This window comes from Dama dama, chromosome 20 (assembly GCF_033118175.1).
Source record: "Dama dama isolate Ldn47 chromosome 20, ASM3311817v1, whole genome shotgun sequence".
In the NCBI taxonomy this organism is placed as follows: Eukaryota; Metazoa; Chordata; class Mammalia; order Artiodactyla; family Cervidae; genus Dama; species Dama dama.
The window spans coordinates 49,051,877-49,073,226 of record NC_083700.1 but is presented as its reverse complement, the minus strand read 5'-3'; the positions used below and the strand labels follow the sequence as shown (position 1 = coordinate 49,073,226).

General features: G+C 37.8%; 1 protein-coding gene across 5 annotated transcripts in view; it reads right to left on the bottom strand.

The window, feature by feature from the left end:
• The window catches only part of ARHGAP29 (Rho GTPase activating protein 29), an 85,021-nt gene that overhangs the window by 5,863 nt on the left and 57,808 nt on the right, over nucleotides 1-21,350 (bottom strand). For all 5 annotated transcript variants that reach the window (XM_061121336.1, XM_061121340.1, XM_061121337.1 and 2 more), the window contains 8 exons: nucleotides 20,593-20,750; nucleotides 19,982-20,118; nucleotides 19,608-19,712; nucleotides 16,822-16,920; nucleotides 15,478-15,617; nucleotides 15,008-15,196; nucleotides 14,613-14,750; nucleotides 433-665 (listed from right to left, as the gene is read on the bottom strand). In XM_061121336.1, the coding sequence (XP_060977319.1) occupies nucleotides 433-665; nucleotides 14,613-14,750; nucleotides 15,008-15,196; nucleotides 15,478-15,617; nucleotides 16,822-16,920; nucleotides 19,608-19,712; nucleotides 19,982-20,118; nucleotides 20,593-20,750 (1,199 nt within the window). The remainder of the gene's footprint in view (nucleotides 1-432; nucleotides 666-14,612; nucleotides 14,751-15,007; nucleotides 15,197-15,477; nucleotides 15,618-16,821; nucleotides 16,921-19,607; nucleotides 19,713-19,981; nucleotides 20,119-20,592; nucleotides 20,751-21,350) is intronic.

Here is a 21,350-nt window from a genome sequence, read left to right as displayed (position 1 = left end):
TTCCTCTGCATGCTGAGCAAAGTACCCTCAGAATAAGAATGACATTGCACTGCACTTCTGTGCAGGTCGGCCCCTCAAGCTCACAGCAGAACACATGAAAGAAACCTGACATTTGCATCCTTATTTCCCCAGCCAGAGTCTGGCACAGAACAGGCATCTGACGGAAAGATGTTGGCTCCAAGAACCTATATTAAGTGTCTCCCTTTCCCTCATACCTATTAGAAATGAAATATTCCATCTAAAAACAATACCACAGATTTGTGAAATGTACTTAATACTACTGAACTGCACACTTAAAAATGGCTAAAAGGGTAAACTTTTGTTATGTATATTTTACCACAATTAAAAAAAAAAAAACCATAAAAGCAAAACCAAAAAAACTGACCCATTATCCACCCATTAATCAATGCCTGTCTTATTCAAAGTTCTTACCGCTTAAGATGAACTATGAGGTAATGAAGGCTGTTAAAATTCGATGCTGGCAATTGTCTTAGAAGGTCCCTGCTTTTTAGGAGAATTCGGCTTATTTCTATAGATGTACTTGGCGATTTTTTGTCCTCAGGGTTATCCTTTTTCATCTCCTGTTCTTCATTTACATGTTGGATTTCTATTGCAAGGTCTATAAATTCCTTGTACAATCGAAATAAAATAAATGGCTCTGGGAGCTAAAGAAATAAAATTACAATAGAAATATCATTCTTTTCATGTTTTCACTGTTAATAATTTACTGAATAGCTACTGAGTGGTTTAGCACATCCTTTTTAGAGTAACAGGACTTAAGGTCAATCCACAGTTAGAAATGTACGTAATGTCTCATCACAAGGAAAAGTATTTTTTCTATTTCTTTAACCTTGTATCTATATATGATGGATTTCACTAAACTTATTGTGATAATCATCTCATGATGTATGTTAAGTCAAACTGTTATGCTGTACACCTTAAACTTATACAGTGCTGTATATGTCAGTTATATCTCAATACAACCAGAAGAAAAAAAATTAAACTCCAGAACAAGAAAAAAAGAAATGTACGTATGTTTGATAGGTGTGATCTATAAAGTGAATCTGATATCACCATAAGTATACCCATATTAAAAATGAGTTAACTAGTAATCAAGTAAAACTCTAAACCTAAAGCTCCATGATGGGATTTTAAAACTGATACTGTATACCAATTACTTTCAATACTGCCCCAAAGTCAACATGATCTTCAGTTATCTTATTGAAGAAAATCCAGGATAATATACAATATAAATCAAATTAAATAGAAAAAAACTTATTTTCTGTTTGTATGGGAGACAGAACAAAATGCTATAAGGTCCTTGTGTTTTACCTGGACCTGACTAAAGATTAGGAAAAGACAATATGACTTAACAAGAAGACACTGCCAACATTTCGTTATCTAATTTTTAAATACCACTTTAATTGCCATAAGTAGGTCAAAAGATAAAATTCCTCTCTCAAACTGTCAATAGGCATACCACCTTGATCTGTCTACTGGCTTAACTGATTTCAATGATTGCACTGCGCAGTGATAAAATATACACATCTCTCTTGCTAGATGTCTTACACTACCTGTGGTGAGGTTGGCACCTACTTTTCCAGCTTCCCCTGTTGGTCCCAAAGAGGGCATCAAGATCAATTCCTACCTCTACCATTTTGGGATCTGAAGAAGGTCATTCTTGGAGCTTCAGATTTCCCACATAGTATTGAGTAAAATAAAGGCTATTCTCAACACAAGAACTGAGCATGACTTTCCACACTAAAGCTTTGGTCCCATAGTATTCCTAGTACAGAACAAGAGATGGTATGTTGCTGTTTAGTTGCCAAGTTATGTCCAACTCTTTACAATCCCCATGGACTGTAGCCAGCCAGGCTCTTCTATCCATGGGGTTACCCAGGCAAGAATATTGCGGTGGGTTGCCATTTCCTTCTCTAGGGGATCTTTTTGACTCAGGGACTGAACCCATATCTCTGGCATCTTCTGCATTGGCAAGTGGATTCTTTATCACTGAGCCACCCGGGAAGACCAAAAGCTGGTAGTATTTGACCCCATTTATTTCCTCTCCCTGACTGACTAGAAGAAATAAAGGATGATTCATTGTGAGATTAAAAGTTATTTGAAAATACTGTCTCCATTTCTCAGTTGAGAATCATATAAAATGTGGTTAAAGAGAGATCAATAGTTTCCTGGGCTAACATGGTACATCCAACATTTGTACCTAATTTCTTTCCTTTCTACAATCTTACTGACATACAGTTAAGCCCACAGGACTGGGAGAACAGGGATGGAGACAAAAAACATTTCACAAGCTGAAGAGGACATAAACCATGTGCTGACTTAGCACTCCTAAGAAAGCTAAAATTCTAAACGGAGAATCAACATGATTTACTGGATCCTAAGGTGACTCTGCCTCTTGAGAAATCTGTATGCAGGTCAGGAAGCAACAGTTAGAACTGGACATGGAACAATAGACTGGTTCCAAATCAGGAAAGGAATATGTCAAGGCTGTATATTGTCACCCTGCTTATTTAAATTATATGCAGAGCACATCATGAGAAACACTGGGCTGGATGAAGCACAAGATGGAGTCAAGATTGCTGGGAAAAATATCAATAACCTCAAATATGCAGATGACACCACCCTTATGGCAGAAAGTAAAGAAGAACTAAAGAGCCTCTTGATGAAAGTGAAGAAGAGTGAAAAAGTTGGCTTAAAATTCAGAAAACTAAGATCATGGCATCTGATCTCATTACTTCATGGCAAATAGTTGGGAAAACAGTGGAAACAGTGTCAGATTTTATTTTCTGGGGTTCCAAAATCACTGCAGATAGTGACTGCAGCCATGAAATTAGAAGACACTTGCTCCTTGGAAGAAAAGCCATGACCAACCTAGACAGCGTATTAAAAAGCAGGGACATTACTTTGCCAACAAATGTCCATCTAGTTGAAGCTATGGTTTTTCCAGTAGTCATGTATGGATGTGAGAGTTGGACTATAAAGAAAGCTGAGAATTGATAAAGAATTGATGCTTTTGAACTGTGGTGATGGAGAAGACTCTTGAGAGTCCCTTGGACTGCAAGGAGATCCAACCAGTCCATCCTAAAAGAAATCAGTCCTGAATATTCATTGGGAGGACTGATGCTGAAGCTGAAACTCCAATACTTTGGCCCCCTGATGTGAAGAGCTGACTCATTTGAAAAGACCCTGATGCTGGGAAAGACTGAAGGTGGGAGAAGAAGGGGACTACAGAGGATGAGATGGCTGGATGGCATCATGGACCCTATGGATATTATTTTCAGTAAACTCAGGGAGTTGGTGATGGACAGGGAAGCCTGGCATGCTGCAGTCCATGGGGTCACAAAGAGTCAGACACAACTGAGCTGAACTGAAGGAGACTCAGGGATTGTCAGACTAGGTCCTGTAATTTGGGGGAAGCGTGAGCTATCCAAAAAGCATTAGAATTCTAGATCTTTATCTCTAGTCCATGCTCCTGAACAACCTCAGAAATTTGGAAATTTCTTCTCTGGGCAGTGTAAAACAGAGGGTCTCTAGAAGGATAATGCCAAGCATAAGGAACAGGTGGAAAACTATCTTAAATAAGGATTTAGTGACTGTATGCCTGCTGAAGCCTTCTTACCTAACTAGGCTCCCAGAGTTCTGGAACCATACCTGTAGGCAGGGAAAGACTCTTCTCTGTGCTATTAGATTAGCCCACAGGCAGAGACCTAGACATATGAATGTCAGGTGTTTCCCAAACAGTCCTCTTAGATAACACTACACTCACTACAGTAAAGTTCAAAATATTCAAAGCTGTCATGTATTCAAGAGCTTTCAGACAGCAGCACAGGGAACCATATTCAATATTCTGTGATAAACCATAATGGAAAAGAATATAAAAAGAATATATATATATATATGTAAAAACAGAATCACTTTGCAGAAATTAATACAACACTGTAGATCAATGATACTTCAATAAAATCTTAAAAATAGTTTATAATTAAAAAAGCTTCCAGAGAGATTTCAATTCCCAAAGCTTTCATTTTAAGGAGATAACTACAGAAGACAGAATGAAAATAAATAGGAAAAAACCAACATGAAGGCCTACAACTCTGCTGTCAATATTGTGACTGCTAGCATATAAGGCTACTGAGCAGTGGACATGTGGTTGTTCCAAACTGACATGTGTTGTAAGTGAAAAATACACACCAGATTTCAAAGACCCAGTAAACCCCACAAAAGGTAAATATTTCATTAATTATTTAAAATTACTGATTAGATGCTCAGATACTTTCCATTTATTACATGAAATATTAAAATTTAACTTCACTGTTTCTTTTTATGTGGCTACTAGAAAATTATATATATAAAGCTCACATTATATTTCTATAGGAAAGGGCTAGAAGCTGAGAAGAGAAAAAATTCTTTAAAAAAAAACTATGAATATTTCAGGTAGAAGAAATACTGCATTCAATAAAATAAAAAGGATGATATAAAAGGGACAAAAAACTAGAATTCTTGGAAATTAAAACATGATCTCAGAAATGAAATAGTTTACAGTAGGAATGGAAGATAAAGCTGAGGGAATTTTTAGACAGAATTAAAAGAAACAAAAACAAAAGAAAGAAATAATAGGGAAAAGGGAAGGAAGCTAGAGAACCAATACAAGTTGTACCCAAATGTAAATTCCACAAAGAAAACACAGAGAAAATAGAGGGCAGAAATAGAGCAAGAAAATTAAAGTTCCAAGAACTAAAGGACAAGTAAGCAGAATGACAGAATCTGTGGAGTGCCTGAAAGAGTGGATGAAAATACACCCACATCAAGGCACAGGCTGTGAAATTTGAGGATGCTGCTGCTGCTGCTAAGTCACTTCAGCCGGGTCCGACTCCATGCGACCCCACAGACGGCAGCCCACCAGGCTCCCTCATCCCTGGGATTCTCCAGGCAAGAATACTGGAGTGGGTTGCCATTTCCTTCTCCAATGCATGAAAGTGAAAAGTGAAAGTGAAGTCACTCAGTCATGCCCGACTCTTAGCGACCCCATGGACTGCAGCCTACCAGGCTCCTCCGTCCATGGGATTTTCCAGGCAAGAGTACTGGAGTGGGTTGCCATTGCCTTCTCTGGAAATTTGAGGATAGTAGATAGCAAAAGATTCTACAAGTTTTCAGAGAGAAAACAATAGGCTACATACAAATAATCAGGAATGAGAAGGATTTTAGGCTTCAAATTAAACAATTAAAAAAAAAAAAGCCTTCAAATTTCCAAAGAAAAATAATTTCAAGCCTAGAATATTATAACCTTCCTTACTACCCGCTCTTCCATTCTTATTCAAGGAAGCAAACTAAAGACATTTACAGATAAAACAGTTTCAAATGTTTAGTCTTAGCCCACTTTGCTCCAGGATGGCCCTGACCAAAACAGGAGAATAAATAAAAAACAAGAAGACATGACACAGAAGACAGGTGCTCCCCACAGAAGAGAGTGGAGAAGAGAGATCCCAGGATGACAGCTCTTCCCACAGTAAAAAGGACCCAGAAGACAGAGCTCCTGAGATGGACACACTGAGGACCAACATTGCCATGCTCTCTGCAATTGTCTTCATTTTCACTCAAGGACAGAAAGTTTTACCCAAGGACAGAATGCAGCTGGCCCTGGCCCACATCTTTGAACTTGGCTTATCACGACAAAGTGCTGATTGTTCCCACAACCCTTCCATGAGCTGCTGCCTGAGACACTATGGCCACTTAATCCACCCAAAGCAGCATTTTCTTCAGACCTACTCTTGCAACATGCGCGCAGAAGAGTGAGCACAGAAAGAGAAAATATAGAGCACTTCACTGCTGACCACATTCCTGCTGAACTTTCAGTACTCAGCTTATAGGACAGCCCTGACTGATGCCCTGACCATAATGAACTTCATGTTCCCTGAATGCATTCACACCTTGATCACTAAATTCCCCCAATATCTATTTTAAAATACCAATGAAACTAAAGCCAAACCACTACTGGATCCTTCATATAACAGTGTGAATAGTAAACTTTCCTTAAACAGCTAGATTTATGCCTTCTACTCAGTTTTCTAGAACTTGATATATTCTGTTGTATATATATTGTGAGGCTTCCCTGGTGGCTCAGTTGGTAAAGAATCTGCCTACAATGCAGGAGACCTGGGTTTGATCCCTGGATTGGAAAGATTCCCCTGGAGAAAGAAATGGCAACCCACTCCAGTATTCCTGCTTGGGAAATCCCACGGGCAGAGCAGCCTGGAGGGCTATAGTCCATGCGGTCACAAGAGTTGGACACAACTTAGTGGCTAAAGCACTATTCCTAAATATATGAACAATATTTAGGAATACACAACAGGTACTAAAACAGTTAAGAAAAGACGGGGGGTGGGGGGGTTGGGGGGGGTAGGAGCCAAGATGGCAGAGGAATAGGACAGGGAGACCACTTTCTCCCCTACAAATTCATCGAAAGAACATTTGGACGCTGAGCAAACTTCACAAAACAACTTCTGACCGCTAGCAGAAGACATCAGGTGCCCAGAAAAGCAGCCCATCATCTTCGAAAGGAGGTAGGACAAAATATAAAAGATAAAAAGAGAGACAAAAGAGCTAGGGTCGGAGACCCATCCCGGGAAGGGAGTCATAATAGAGGAAGTTTCCAAATACCAGGAAACCCTCTCACGGGCGGGTCTGGGGGAAGTTTTCGAATCTCGGAGGGCAACCTAACTGGGAGGAAAAATTAATAAAACCCACAGATTACATGCCTAAAAGCAACTCCCAGCAGAAAAGTACCCCAGACGCCCGCATCCGCCACCAGCAAATGGGGGCGGAACGGTGAGGAGCGGGCGGCATTGCTTAGGGTAAGGACTGGGCCTGAATGCCCTGAGGGCAATGGGAGGGAGCTAAGGTGAGATAGCAACTTAAACTGTGAGATAGCAACTTAAACTGTGGGATAGCAAGAGAGAGAGAGAAAATTAACCGGCCAGAACACACTGCCGGCCCTTCACAGAACAAAGGGACTGAACAATTCCAGAGAAGAGCTAGCCGGCTGCGGACCAGCCCATCCCCACCGGAGGCAGGAGGCAGGGGGGAGGGGAAAGGGGCAAACTCGGCCCCAGAGACAGCACCCTCTACCAAACTGCAAACAGGCCTCCAGTTTCTAACCAAAGACTTCCTGAGATTCTGGATGGTCGACATCCGCCGGGAGGGTTGTGGCTAGAGGCCAGCTCCCAAGAATAGACACAAGGCGCATGAACCGGACTGGCGCGCGCGGAAACTGAGGCTGGGATCATGGAGGGGAGAAAGCGCACTGCACCCGGGGACAGTGCGCCCGTCAAGCTCCTGGCTGCCTGAGCTGCTCGGGCGGGGGAGGCACAAAACGCAGACGCAGGCCCAACCGAGTCCGCGCTTTTGTGGAATACCCGAAAACTGGAACCACACGCAACGCAGGGCCCGCTCCATGTAGAGCAGCCGGGAGCCTGAGCTGTGTAGATGGGGAAAGCACACACCCGTGAGCGGGGGCAAACCCAGTGTGGTCGGAACACTGAGTGCTCCCCACACACAGCGCTATCTGTCTGCAGCGCCCCTCCCTCCCCGCAGCATGACTAAACCAGCGAACCTAAACAAGAGACCACCTCCACCAACCTGTGTCAGGGCGGAAATTAGATACTGAAGAGACGGGCAAACAGAAGCCAAATAAACAAAGGGAACCGCTTCAGAAGGGACCGGTGCAACAGACTAAAATCCCAGTAGATGACACCGACTACACCAGAAGGGGCCTATATATATCGAGAAGTGTAAGCTGGAACTAGGAGCTATCTGAAACTGAACCGAACCCAACTGACCTCAACAGCTCCAGAGAAATTCCTAGATATATTTTTACTTTTTTTTTTCTTTTCTTTTTTTATTTTTTCTTTTATTTTCTTTTAAAATTCCCGATTAATCCATTACTTCTTAACTTTCATTTTCATATATTTTTACTATTATTTTTATTTAGGAAAAAAAATTTTTTTTCTATTTTTTTTCTCTTATTTTCTTTTAAAGTCCTCTATTACTCCTTAATTTTCATTTCACTATAACCTTGCAAAAAAAAAAAAACAAAGGAGAAGCCATATTTTTAAACCGAACTTCATATATATTTCTAAAATTTTTTGTTTTTGTTTTTAATATTGTATTTTTAAGAATCTAACCTCTACTCTAGATTTTTAATCTTTGTTTTTCAGTATTTGATATCAATTTTGGACATTTAAGAATCCAATATTCAGTTCCCATTTTTATTCAGGAGTGTGTTGATTACTCTCTCCCACTTTTGACTCTCCGTTTTCTCCCTCAGATCACCTCTATTTCCTCCCTTCCCCTTCTCTTCCCAATCCAATTCTGTGAATCTCTGTGGGTGTCTGGGCTATGGAGAACACTTTGAGAACAGAGAACGGCAGAGATCTGTCTCTCTCCTCGTGAGTCCCCCTTTTTCTCCTCCTACTCATCTCTATCTCCCTCTTCCCTCTCCTCTTCTTCATGTAACTCTGTAAACCTCTCTGGGTGTCCCTCATGGTGGAAAATCTTTTCACCATTAACCTAGAAGTTTTATTATCAGTGCTGTATAGTTGGAGGAGCCTTGAGACTACTGGAAGAATAAAACTGAAACCCAGAGGCAGGAGACTTAAGCCCAAAACCTGAGAACACCAGAAACCTCCTGACTACACGAAACATTAAGTAATAAGAGACCATCCAAAAGCCCCCATACCTACACTGAAACCAACCACCACCCAAGAGCCAATAAGTTCCAGAGCAAGACATACCACGCAAATTCTCCAGCAATGCAGGAACATAGTCCTGAGCGTCAACATACAGGCTGCCCAAAGTCACACCTAACACATAGGCCCATCTCAAAACTCATTACTGGACACTCCATCGCACTTCAGAGAGAAGAAATCCAGTTCCACGCACCAGAACACCAACGCAAGCTTCTCTAAACAGGAAACCTTGACAAGTCAATCGTCCAACCCCACCCACTGGGTGAAACCTCCACATTAAAAAGAAACCACAGACCTCCAGAATACAGAAAGCCCACTCCAGACACAGCAATTTAAACAAGATGAAAAGGCAGAGAAATACCCAACAGGTAAAGGAACATGAAAAATGCCCACCAAGTCAAACAAAAGAGAAGGAGATAGGGAATCTACCTGAAAAAGAATTTAGAATAATGATAATAAAAATGATCCAAAATCTTAAAAACAAAATGGAGTTACAGATAAATAGCCTGGAGACAAAATTGAGAAGATGCAAGAAATGTTTAGTAATGACCTAGAAGAAATAAAAAAGAGTCAATTAAAAATGAATAATGCAATAAATGAGATCAAAAACACTCTGGAGGGAACCAACAGTAGAATAATGGGGACAGAAGATAGGATAAGTGAGGTAGAAGATAAAATGGTGGAAATAAATGAAGCAGAGAGGAAAAAAGAAACAAGAATCAAAAGAAATGAGGACAACCTCAGGGACCTCTGGGACAATGTGAAACGCCCCAACATTTGAATCATAGGAGTCCCAGAAGAAGAAGACAAAAAAAAAAGGCCATGAGGAAATACTCGAGGAGATAATAGCTGGAAACTTCCCTAAAATGGGGAAGGAAATAGTTAAACAGGTCCAAGAAACCCAGAGAGTCCCAAACAGGATAAACCCAAGGCGAAACACACCAAGACACATATTAATCAAATTAACAAAAATCAAACACGAAGAACAAATATTAAAAGCAGCAAGGGAGAAACAACAAATAACACACAAAGGGATTCCCATAAGGATAACAGCTGATCTATCAATAGAAATCTTCCAGGCCAGAAGGGAATGGCAGGACATACTTCAAGTAATGAAAAAGAATAACCTACAACTCAGATTACTGTACCCAGCAAGGATCTCATTCAGATATGAAGGAGAATTCAAAAGCTTTACAGACAAGCAAAAGCTGAGAGAATTCACCACCACCAAACCAGCTCTTCAACAAATGCTGAAGGATCTTCTCTAGACAGGAAACACAGAAAGGTTGTATAAACGTGAACCCAAAACAACAAAGTAAATGGCAACGGGACCATACCTATCAATAATTACCTTAAATGTAAATGGGTTGAATGCCCCAACCAAAAGACAAAGACTGGCTGAATGGATACAAAAACAAGACCCCTATATATGCTGTCTGCAAGAGACCAACCTCAAAACAAGGGACACATACAGACTGAAAGTGAAGGGCTGAAAAAAAAATTTCACGCAAACGGAGACCAAAAGAAAGCAGGAGTCGCAATACTCATATCACATAAAATAGACTTTAAAATAAAGGCTGTGAAAAGAGACAAAGAAGGACGCTACATAATGATCAAAGGATCAATCCAAGAAGATATAACAATTACATATATATATGCACCCAACATAGGAGCACCGCAATATGTAAGGCAAACATTAACGAGTATGAAAGAGGAAATTAACAATAAGACAATAATAGCGGGAGACTTTAATACCCCACTCACAACTATGGATAGATCAACTAAACAGAAAATTAACAAGGAAACACAAACTTTAAATGACACAATGTACCAGCTAGACCTAATTGATATCTATAGGACATTTCACCCAAAACAATCAATTTTACCTTTTTCTCAAGTGCACATGGAACCTTCTCCAGAACAGATCACATCCTGGGCCATAAATCTAGCCTTGGTAAATTCAAAAAAATTGAAATCATTCCAGTCATCTTTTCTGACCACAGTGCAGTAAGATTAGATCTCAATTACAGGAAAAAAATTATTATAATTCAAACATATGGAGGCTAAATAACACGCTTCTGAATAACCAACAAATCATAGAAGAAATCAAAAAAGAAATCAAAATATGCATAGAAACAAATGAAAATGAAAACACAACAACCCAAAACCTATGGGACACTGTAAAAGCAGTGCTAAGGGCATGGGTTGATAGCATTACAGGCTTACCTCAAGAAACAAGAAAAAGTCAAATAAATAACCTAACTCTACACCTAAAGCAACTAGAGAAGGAAGAAATGAAGAACCCCAGGGTTAGTAGAAGGAAAGAAATGTTAAAAAGTAGGGCAGAAATAAATGCAAAAGAAACAAAAGAGACCATAGCAAAAATCAACAAAGCTAAAAGCTGTTTTTTTGAAAAGGTAAATAAAATTGACAAGCCGTTAGCCAGACTCATCAAGAAACAAAGGGAGAAGAACCAAATCAACAAAATTAGAAATGAAAATGGAGAGATCACAACAGACAACTCTGAAATACAAAGGATCATAAGAGACTATCAGCAGCTCTATGCCAATAAAATGGACAACTTGGAAGAAATGGACAAATTCTTAGACAAGTATAACTTTCCAAAACTGAGCCACAAAGAAATAGAAGATCTTAACAGACCCGTCAGAAGCAAGGAAATTCAAACTGTAATCAGAACTCTTCCAGCAAAAAAAAGCCCAGGACCAGATGGCTTCACAGCTGAATTCTACCAAAAATCTTAGAGAAGAGCTAACACCTATCTTACTCAAACTCTTCCAGAAAATTGCAGAAGAAGTTAAACTTCCAAACTCACTCTATGAGGCCACCATCACCCTAATTCCAAAACCAGACAAAGATGCCACAAAGTAGAAAACTACAGGCCAATATCACTGATGTACATAGATGCAAAGATCCTCAACAAAATTCTAGCAAACAGAATCCAACAACATATTAAAAAAATCATACATCATGACCAAGTGGGCTTTATCCCAGGAATGCAACGATTCTTTAATATCCACAAATCAATCAATGTACTACACCACATAAACAAATTGAAAGATAAAAACCATATGATTATCTCAATAGATACAGAAAAAGCCTTATGACAAAATTCAACATCCATTTATGATAAAAACTCTCCAGAAAGCAGGAATAGAAGGAACATACCTCAACATAATAAAAGCTATATATGACAAACCCACAGCAAGCATTACCCTCAATGGTGAAAAATTGAAAGCATTTCCCCTAAAATCACGAACAAGACAAGGGTGCCCACTCTCACCAGTACTATTCAACATAGTTTTGGAAGTTTTGGCCATAGCAATCAGAGCAGAAAAAGAAGTAAAAGGAATCCAGATTGGAAAAGAAGAAGTGAAACTCTCGCTGTTTGCAGACGACATGATCCTCTACATAGAAAACCCTAAAGACTCTACCAGAAAATTACTAGAGCTAATCAACGAATATAGTAAAGTTGCAGGATATAAAATTAACACACAGAAATCCCTTGCATTCCTATACACTAACAATGAGAAAACAGAAAGAGAAATTAAGGAAACAATACCATTCACCATTACAACAAAAAGAATAAAATACTTAGGAGTAAATCTACCTAAAGAAACAAAAGACCCATACATAGAAAACTATAAAACACTGATGAAAGAAATCAAAGAGGACACAAACAGATGGAGAAATATACCATGTTCATGGAGTGGAAAAATCAATATTGTCAAAATGGCTATACTACCCAAAGCAATCTATAGATTCAATGCAATCCCTATCAAGCTACCAATGGTATTTTTCACAGAACTAGAACAAATAATTTCACAATTTGTATGGAAATACAAAAAACCTCAAACAGCCAAAGTAATTTTGAGAAAGAAGGATGGAACTGGAGGAATCAACCTGCCTGACTTCAGGCTCTGCTACAAAGCCACAGTCATCAAGACAGTATGGTACTGGCACAAAGAGAAATATAGATCAATGGAACAGAATAGAAAGCCCAGAGATAAATCCACATACCTATGGACACCTTATCTTCGACAAAGGAGGCAAGGATATACAATGGAAAAAAGACAACCTCTTTAACAAGTGGTGCTGGGAAAACTGGTCAACCACTTGTAAAACAATGAAACTAGAACACTTTCTAACACCATACACAAAAATAAGCTCGAAATGTATTAAAGATCTAAATGTAAGACCAGAAACTATAAAACTCCTAGAGGAGAACATAGGCAAAACACTCTCTGACATAAATCACAGCAGGATCCTCTATGACCCACCTCCCAGAATATTGGAAATAAAAGCAAAAATTCACAAATGGGACCTAATCAAACTTAAAAGCTTTTGCACAACAAAGGAAACTATAAGCAAGATGAAAAGACAGCCCTCAGATTGGAAGAAAATAATAGCAAATGAAGCAACAGACAAAAGGATTAATCTCAAAAATATACAAGCAACTCCTGCAGCTCAATTCCAGAAAAATAAATGACCCAATAAAAAAATGGGCCAAAGAACTAAACAGACATTTCTCCAAAGAAGACGGCTAAGAAGACGTCTTCTCCAATGACGACGGTTTGTTAGATGGCTAACAAACACATGAAAAGATGCTCGACATCACTCATTATCAGAGAAATGCAAATCAAAACCACAATGAGGTACCATTCCACACCAGTCAGGATGGCTGCTGTCCAAAAGTCTACAAGCAATAAGTGCTGGAGAGGGTGTGGAGAAAAGGGAACCCTTTCACACTGTTGGTGGGAATGCAAACTAGTACAGCCACTATGGAGACCAGTGTGGAGATCTCTTAAAAAACTGGAATTAGAACTGCCACATGACCCAGCAATCCCACTTCTGGGCATACACACAGAGGAAACCAGATCTGAAAGAGACACGTGCACCCCAGTGTTCATTGCAGCACTGTTTATAATAGCCAGGACATGGAAGCAACCTAGATGCCCATCAGCAGACAAATGGATAAGGAAGCTGTGGTACATATACACCATGGAGTATTACTCAGTCATTAAAAAGAATTCATTTGAATCAGTTCTAATGAGATGGATGAAACTGGAACCCATCATACAGAGTGAAGTAAGCCAGAAAAACACCAATACAATATACTAACGCATATATATGGAATCTAGAAAGATGGTAACAATAACCCTATATGCAAAACAGAAAAAGAGACACAGATGTACAGAACAGAAGTTTGGACTCTGTGGGAGAAGGTGAGGGTGGGATGTTTCGAGAGAATAGCATTGAAACATGTATATTATCTAGGGTGAAAAAGATCACCAGCCCAGGCTGGATGCATGAGACAAGTGCTCAGGCCTGGTGCACTGGGAAGACCCAGAGGAATTGGGTGGAGAGGGAGGTGGGAGGGGGGATCAGGATGGGCAATACATGTAAATCCACGCTGATTAATGTCAATGTATGACGAAAACCACTACAATATTGTAAAGTAATTAGCCTCCAACTAATAAAAATAAATTGAAAAAAAAAAAAAAAGACAAGACAGGGAGATATTAACATGGCTATGAAACACCCCTGGTTAGAGCTGTGGGCTACAACTGTTGAGTGGCATATAGCAGCCTTCTATAAAGTACAGGAATATTTTGCTTTACAGAGCTAAGTGATGAAAAATGAGTATTTTTATTATCATGGGTCTTTAAATTGTACATACATTTTATATACTCTTTGATCTTTACTTTAATAATTGGAAAGATATTGATATGGTTTATATCAATGAAAAATGTGTGTAGCAAACATCAACAAATTGCAAATTACATTTTTGATCTATTTAATGGTAAGTTTCAATGGTAAAAACTTTACCTGTCGAAGGTATAATTTTAAGACATCACAGATATCATGTGAACTAAATTCTGAAATGTCTACCAAGTGCATTCCATTTTCCAAGGCTTGACACAGTTTGTCAGTTTTGACTTTGTTTCCACATACACGATAAATTCCCTTAAGAAAAGAGAAAAAAATTTGCAAAAAATTCTGCTTCAGTACAAATGGTTAAATGCATATAGCTAAATATACTTTGATTCTTACTAATATTTTAGGAAAAAAACTAGGACCAAATGAGGTAATATTTTTCAAATAAATCTGAATAAATTAGTTACTTAGTAAAAGCTGAGAGCATTGTTCTTTAGTAGATCCTTATGATTAGAACAAATCACATTTATGCTTTAAAATTATTAACTTTAAAAGTTATAATGTACCTGTAGACTCAAGGCTCTATTTTCGATCTCTGAGACACACATTTTGAGTACAAAAGGGATGCCATCTAGTTCCTTTTTTGTAACTTGTGTGAATTCTGCTCCAAATAAGTGCATTTTCCCCATAAGTTTCTGATGACCACAAATGATGACTAAATTTTCCAAACACTTTCGGTGACAAACAAGGAGACACTATAAGAAAATGACAAGTTTAAAATGGTTAACTCACCTTAAATCTGCTCAGAAAAGGACAAACTACAGGTAGAGTGATAAAATAACAAAAATGAATTTAAAAGGCATTACTTGGGTTTGAAATGCATTTGATAGCAAAATAATATAAAATTATAGAAGGAACACTGTGGTTCAATTTTTTAAAAATACATTTGCAAAAGAACTTAATTGGTACAAGTAATAACAAAAAAGTATAAAGCAAAAAGGATAAAAGGGCTAAAATAATTCCAGAAATATCTTACCTCTTCACATTCAACACCCTGGAATACCACAATGCCTTCACAATCCCTGCACTTGGTGGGGGATCTCAGTTTGCGAAATTTGTGAGTGAGAGCTGCCTTTGACATCAACGTTTTCTTAAATGTTCCAAGAGAATTGGGTCCTTCCAACAGAAGCAGAGTAGTATACAAGAATTGTTAGCAGAACAGAAAAAATTATACCACATGATACTACACTTTAAAAGATTTTTAAATAAGATTACAAAAAGTTATGACTTTAGTCTGTAACATCAAAATAAGCATCCAATGTATAGATCCCTTATACGGCACACATTCATCAAACATTTAAGCTATGAGTAAAAATCATCATCAAATCAATAACGTACTTCTAAAATACCATGGCACAAGGTTTCCAGAATTAGAAAATTTACAATTATTAACATGACCTTCATTACACAGGTGTTTAATACACACATTCTTAGAGAAGGACCTTATAAAAGTTTGGAAGAAAACTAGCTCTATGAGTTTAGTGTGTCAGGATTATTTGCATTAAAGATAAAGCTATTCTTGATTTATTACAAAATTACAGATAATAGTAGTTATCTATAAATATCCTACCAGAGGTCAGATATTCTACATTATTTTAGAAAATGATGCAAAAACAAGTATCTGGAAGTCTCAAGTGAAGCCATTAATGTAACTGACTTCTCTTTTATGTCCTTCAGGATCCATAGATTTCCCTGCCCTCAAAAAGTACATGTATTTTATTTACTTTTCCTGCCTAGCTTCTTACACTATTTCTTTTGAAGGGGATTTTCTCATATAGAAATTCTCAGGAACAGAATTTCTTCTGTACACTCTGAACAATTAAGTCACTGTACACTCAGAAACAATTAAGTTTCTGAAAGATAAAAATATCTAGCCTATCGGACTTCTCTGGTGGTCCAATGATTAAGAATCTGTGTTCCAATGCAGGGGACGCAGGTTTGATCCCTGGTTGGGGGAACTAAGATCCCACATGCTGTGGGGCAACTACCAAGCCCACATATCACAACTAAGACCCAATGCAGCCAAAAATAAATAAATATATATTTAAAAAAATATCCAGCCTATTTGAGCATCACACCAATACATTTTAGCTCTAGTAGTTTTCCTGCTTATTCTTATATTTTTATTTGTAACATTTGATTAATACACTATGAACCCGTACTTATAAATAATTTGTTGGGATATATCTAAGTCAATATAATGCCTTTTGTTTAATACACAGTAAAGTAATTCTTTAAACCATACTATTTCTTCCTAATATCATGCAGTGCTACTGATTCAGCTAGTTTAGTGGAAATGTGATTCAGGTGAGTGTAATACCAGCTTCTGAAGGGGAGGGTGGTTCTCTTTCATCCAGATCATCTGCAGAAGACATGGTTCCACTAGATGGAGTTCGTGGAAGTTTTCGATGAAAGTCTCCTAGAAGAAAATTCACTGAGAGTTTAAGAAACGGGTAATGACAGCATTTTTTGAATAACACAAGTCATGCTATTTTATTAGCTACAATATCAACATTTGCTTCCATTCAGACTGTGGATACACAGGATCCTAATACTTATTCCTGGGAACAAAAGAGAATGAGCCAAATCTGACTTTTCCAAATAAATTTAAAATAAACTGAGGATCACACATTCCAATGAGAACTCATTATCAACTTCTGATAGTGTTAGAGATTATAAACTCTACAAGAATAAAGAATATTTTCTATTCAAGCCTTGTATCTAATATCTGACAGAATAGCTGGCAGAACAGTAAAGCTGTCATTACTTGTTTGTGATTAAGTGATAAAGAATTACAATGATTGAATTAAGTGATAAAGAAATATAGTGTACCCTAAATCTTTCTATAATACAATATACAAAAATCTACAAACACAGCAATATAACAGTACCATCACATTTATGTTGCTAGTAAGACAGGAGCCTGGGAACCAGGGAACAATGATCCTGGTCAGGAGCTAAGAGTTCATGACATAAGTTGTCAGCCAAGGACTCTGCCAGTTGTCTCAAAGCATGTTTGGGAACAGCCCGATCAGGTACTGAGGTTTATTTGCTCCGTGCTGATCCTGCAAACAGGGCTGTCTCTAACTGGAAGGTTCCACTTAACTCAAGGCTTTAAGAGCCTTCAGTTCAGAGTTACAAAGTACTTTACTAATTATTTAAACCACTTCCTCTCTCTCAAAAGATTCCTTCCCCTCTTCAAATTATGCTTAAAAGGTAGTCATCTAGTTTTTGTTTTGAATGTGTCCCCAAATGACTAAGAGATCATGAAGCCACATGTTCATGTAAAACTATTATAACTGTAAAACAAGGGCTTCCAAGGTGGCTCAGTGGGAAAGAATCCCCCTGCCAAGCAGGAGATAGAGTTTCGATGCCTGGGTTGGGAAGATCCCCTGGAGTAGGGAATGGCAACCCACTTCAGTATTCTTGCCTGGTAAATCCCATGGACAGAGGAACCCGGTGGGAAACACGTAATTCATGCGGTGGCAAAGACTCAGATATGACTTAGCAACTAAGCAGCTGCAGCAGCAGCAATTGTAAAATGACTTCCTTTGATTACTGAGCAGAAACCTGCCACTTAGAAATCCCAGCCCCGGTCACATGTCTCCTTACAAAGCACTCTGACTCTCATCCCTTTCCACTTCCAGTGTCTGAGGATGGCTGTCACAAGGCTATATGCATCCTTGGGTCTTTACCCATTTATCATGTGACCAGGTTCCAAGTTTTCATCTTTATCACATGAAGTCTTACAGGATTCCAAATAATTTAGGGCTTGCTCTAGAGTGAGTGTAAATTTATGGGAATAGCTAGAACCTGTTTTTTGCAAAGCTAGTTATAAATATTCAGTTAAACAGTTAGTCTCACATCTCCAAAGTGTTCCTGAACAGCAATAATTTTAAAGTAGGCCTCAAACTAGTTGGCGACAACCTGCCTGTAAACCTCAGTGCTGCACAGAAGTCATTTCTAACTTTAAAGTCAAAGATATATTTACATGAATAAAATTTCTGAACTATGTAGAACACCAAAAAAAAAAACTCATTAGTCTTTGATTTTGAGGTAGGTTAAATCCTATAACATATCTCCTGGAATGCCAAGATCCTAGGAGAAAGAAACAGCCAGGAAGAACAGGATTGGAGCAGTCTTTGGTAGAAGAGTGAAGGAGAAAGAACATGGAAAGCAATAATCTCATGGGTTCAAGTGACCCATTCTTCTCTTGCTAGCTGTATTACAAGTCATTCTCTCTGAAGCCATTAAGGGAGAATTCAAAACATCTACTCTGCCTCTCTAAAGAGGATGAGATTATCTTTATCAAAGTACCTTAAAGCACATTTATAAAAAATGAGTAAGTTATCACAGGCACAAGAATCGGTATTCATTTTATGGCTCATTACAGTGATTAACTACAAAACAATCCAAAAGATAGATAATAAAGTATGTCCACAGAATGGAAAACTATACAGCATATAGCATAAAATAAAAGATAGCTTCTCACACATCAATAGGAATCTCAAAATTCATAAAAGAGGTCATGAAAGAACAATATGATTCCATCTGCCTAATATTCCAAAGAGGGCAAAGCTCACTACATGAGTACAAAATATTTAAAGTAGCCAGGGAAAGATAAACAAAATTCAGCATGATGGTTCATCTGGTGAGTGACAAGGCAAGGTTATCAAGGAGGTATACACAGGGGCCTTCTAATATACTCATAATGTTTTGTTAGGCTAGGTGTTGAATATATATGGGTTTGTTCTATGATTTTTATTTAAACTGCACATATACATGTACATACTTCTATGAGACAGTTCATTGTAAAAATAAGATAGTTATAAACAACAAGGATTTACTGTATAGCACAATGAACTATATTCAGTATCTTGTAATAAACTATAATGGAAAGGAATCCAAAAAGTATATAGATAATATACCTAAATATATGTATAACCTATTCACTTTGCTGGACATTTAAAACTAACACGATATTGCAAATCAACTATACTTCAATTTAAAAAAAAGAAAAAGGAAAATAAAGTAGCTGAGATATCCCCGAAAAGGAATATTTTCACCTTTCACTGAATTTTCACTCTAGACTTAATACTTATGTACCTGGACTTATAGATTCAGAATCCAGAGATCTAGATTCACTGCTTCCTCCAGTGCTCTCAGAATCACTAAACATTCCAAATGTCCATGACCTTAGAAAAGATGGACCTTTAAGAAAAGAATATTTAAAGTCAAACTTGGCTACTGATGAATTTCATATGGCAAAATACTGACATTATTTAAAATGAGACAAGTCAAACTTCTTTAACAGTGTGACACAAGTGACTATAAGACAGGCTCACAACTATGAGTAAAGCTTCATAAGGTTATAATTCAAGGTCTGATTTTTAAATTCTAGACCTGCAACCCATTTAATGATCACATTTAAACAATTTTAGCTTTCAGGAATTAGTTCTCTTTTTAATGTGAAAAACTACCTGTTATGTCTGCACTGTTAGAGCATCTGTCCTCTTCAATCTTATTAGAGTTGTCAGGAAGGCGTACAACGTCTTCTAAAGAGTCAGAAGGTCCGTATCCAGAAATGGGAGGACTGCTTAACTGTTTATTTACATTCCTAAAAAAAACCCAAATAAAACTCTTCATACAGAAAAATGACAAATAATTAGCCCACTTTATTTTCAGAAATATTTGTTAATTTAATGAACAGAGTAATTAAATAAACTAAATATTAAGAACCATATCATACAGTTGAACTTCTTAAAAGATATGTGAATAAAACTTATTAATCATTTTTATTTATTACAGTTGAAACTTGAAAAAGAGGAGCAAAAATACAGTCAATTATTCATAGCATGGTTAAACTTTTCAAGTATAACCTGTGTGGATTTCTAAATCTCAAATAACTGAGCTCTGTGTCAAAATGGAAAGCTTTACTCTAAGTCAGTACATCTTAAATATTTTAAAAATTCATAAAGTTTTAAAGTCAATGCTGTCAGTGTTAGAAACGACACCACCTGACACCAGATAGAAAACTCAGCAATAAAGATTTTATATCTAGAAATAATTTCTTCTATATGTTAATTCTCACCCATCAACTTTCTCCTCTTCAGCTGAATTTGTGGCCCTGACAAACTCACTGTACTCTTGGCCTGGGTCATAGAGTTTGGCACTATCACAGAGAGACTGTAAATTGCTTGAGAGGGAGGCAGCCTGCAGGTGCTGCATCTGGAAGAGGTTAACTGTTACCTATGGTCACAGACAAAAAAAAAAAAAGCGTAAAAGAGTCATGCTACAGAGAATGCTATGTACATACACATTTATTTCAATTAACAGTACCAAGAAAAAGGCCACACAGTGAAGAATTCAACAGTGAATATCATTGTGAGCACACTATGTCACCTGACTTTGTACAAGGACTAAATTGGGGGGGGGGGGTGTGGAAAGTAGTTTTAATCAAGCATCTAGGAGCAATTATTTCCAGCAAAGCTGGCTTTAATCTGAAAGGTTTAAAAACACAACCCATGCCCCTACAGGTTCACAATTTTAGGAGATGGATGTGTTTCTGATGATCCCAGCTCTGTACTCTGATGGTCTGACCATAACTGTCTACACTGAAAAACATGAAGGAAAAATTCCAATCAGAGCACTATTATTTTGAATTTCACTTCCTCAATCCTATAAAAATAGAAATGCTTTATACTAATAATGTGTCCTACAGCACTCAGTTTTTATAATTATGTACTATCTTGAATCTATTCAAAATAATTATTTCACTGCCTAAAAACCCAAGTTTCGGGTATATTACAGCAAATAAATAGATGAAATCCCAGTCCTTACATAAGAGTT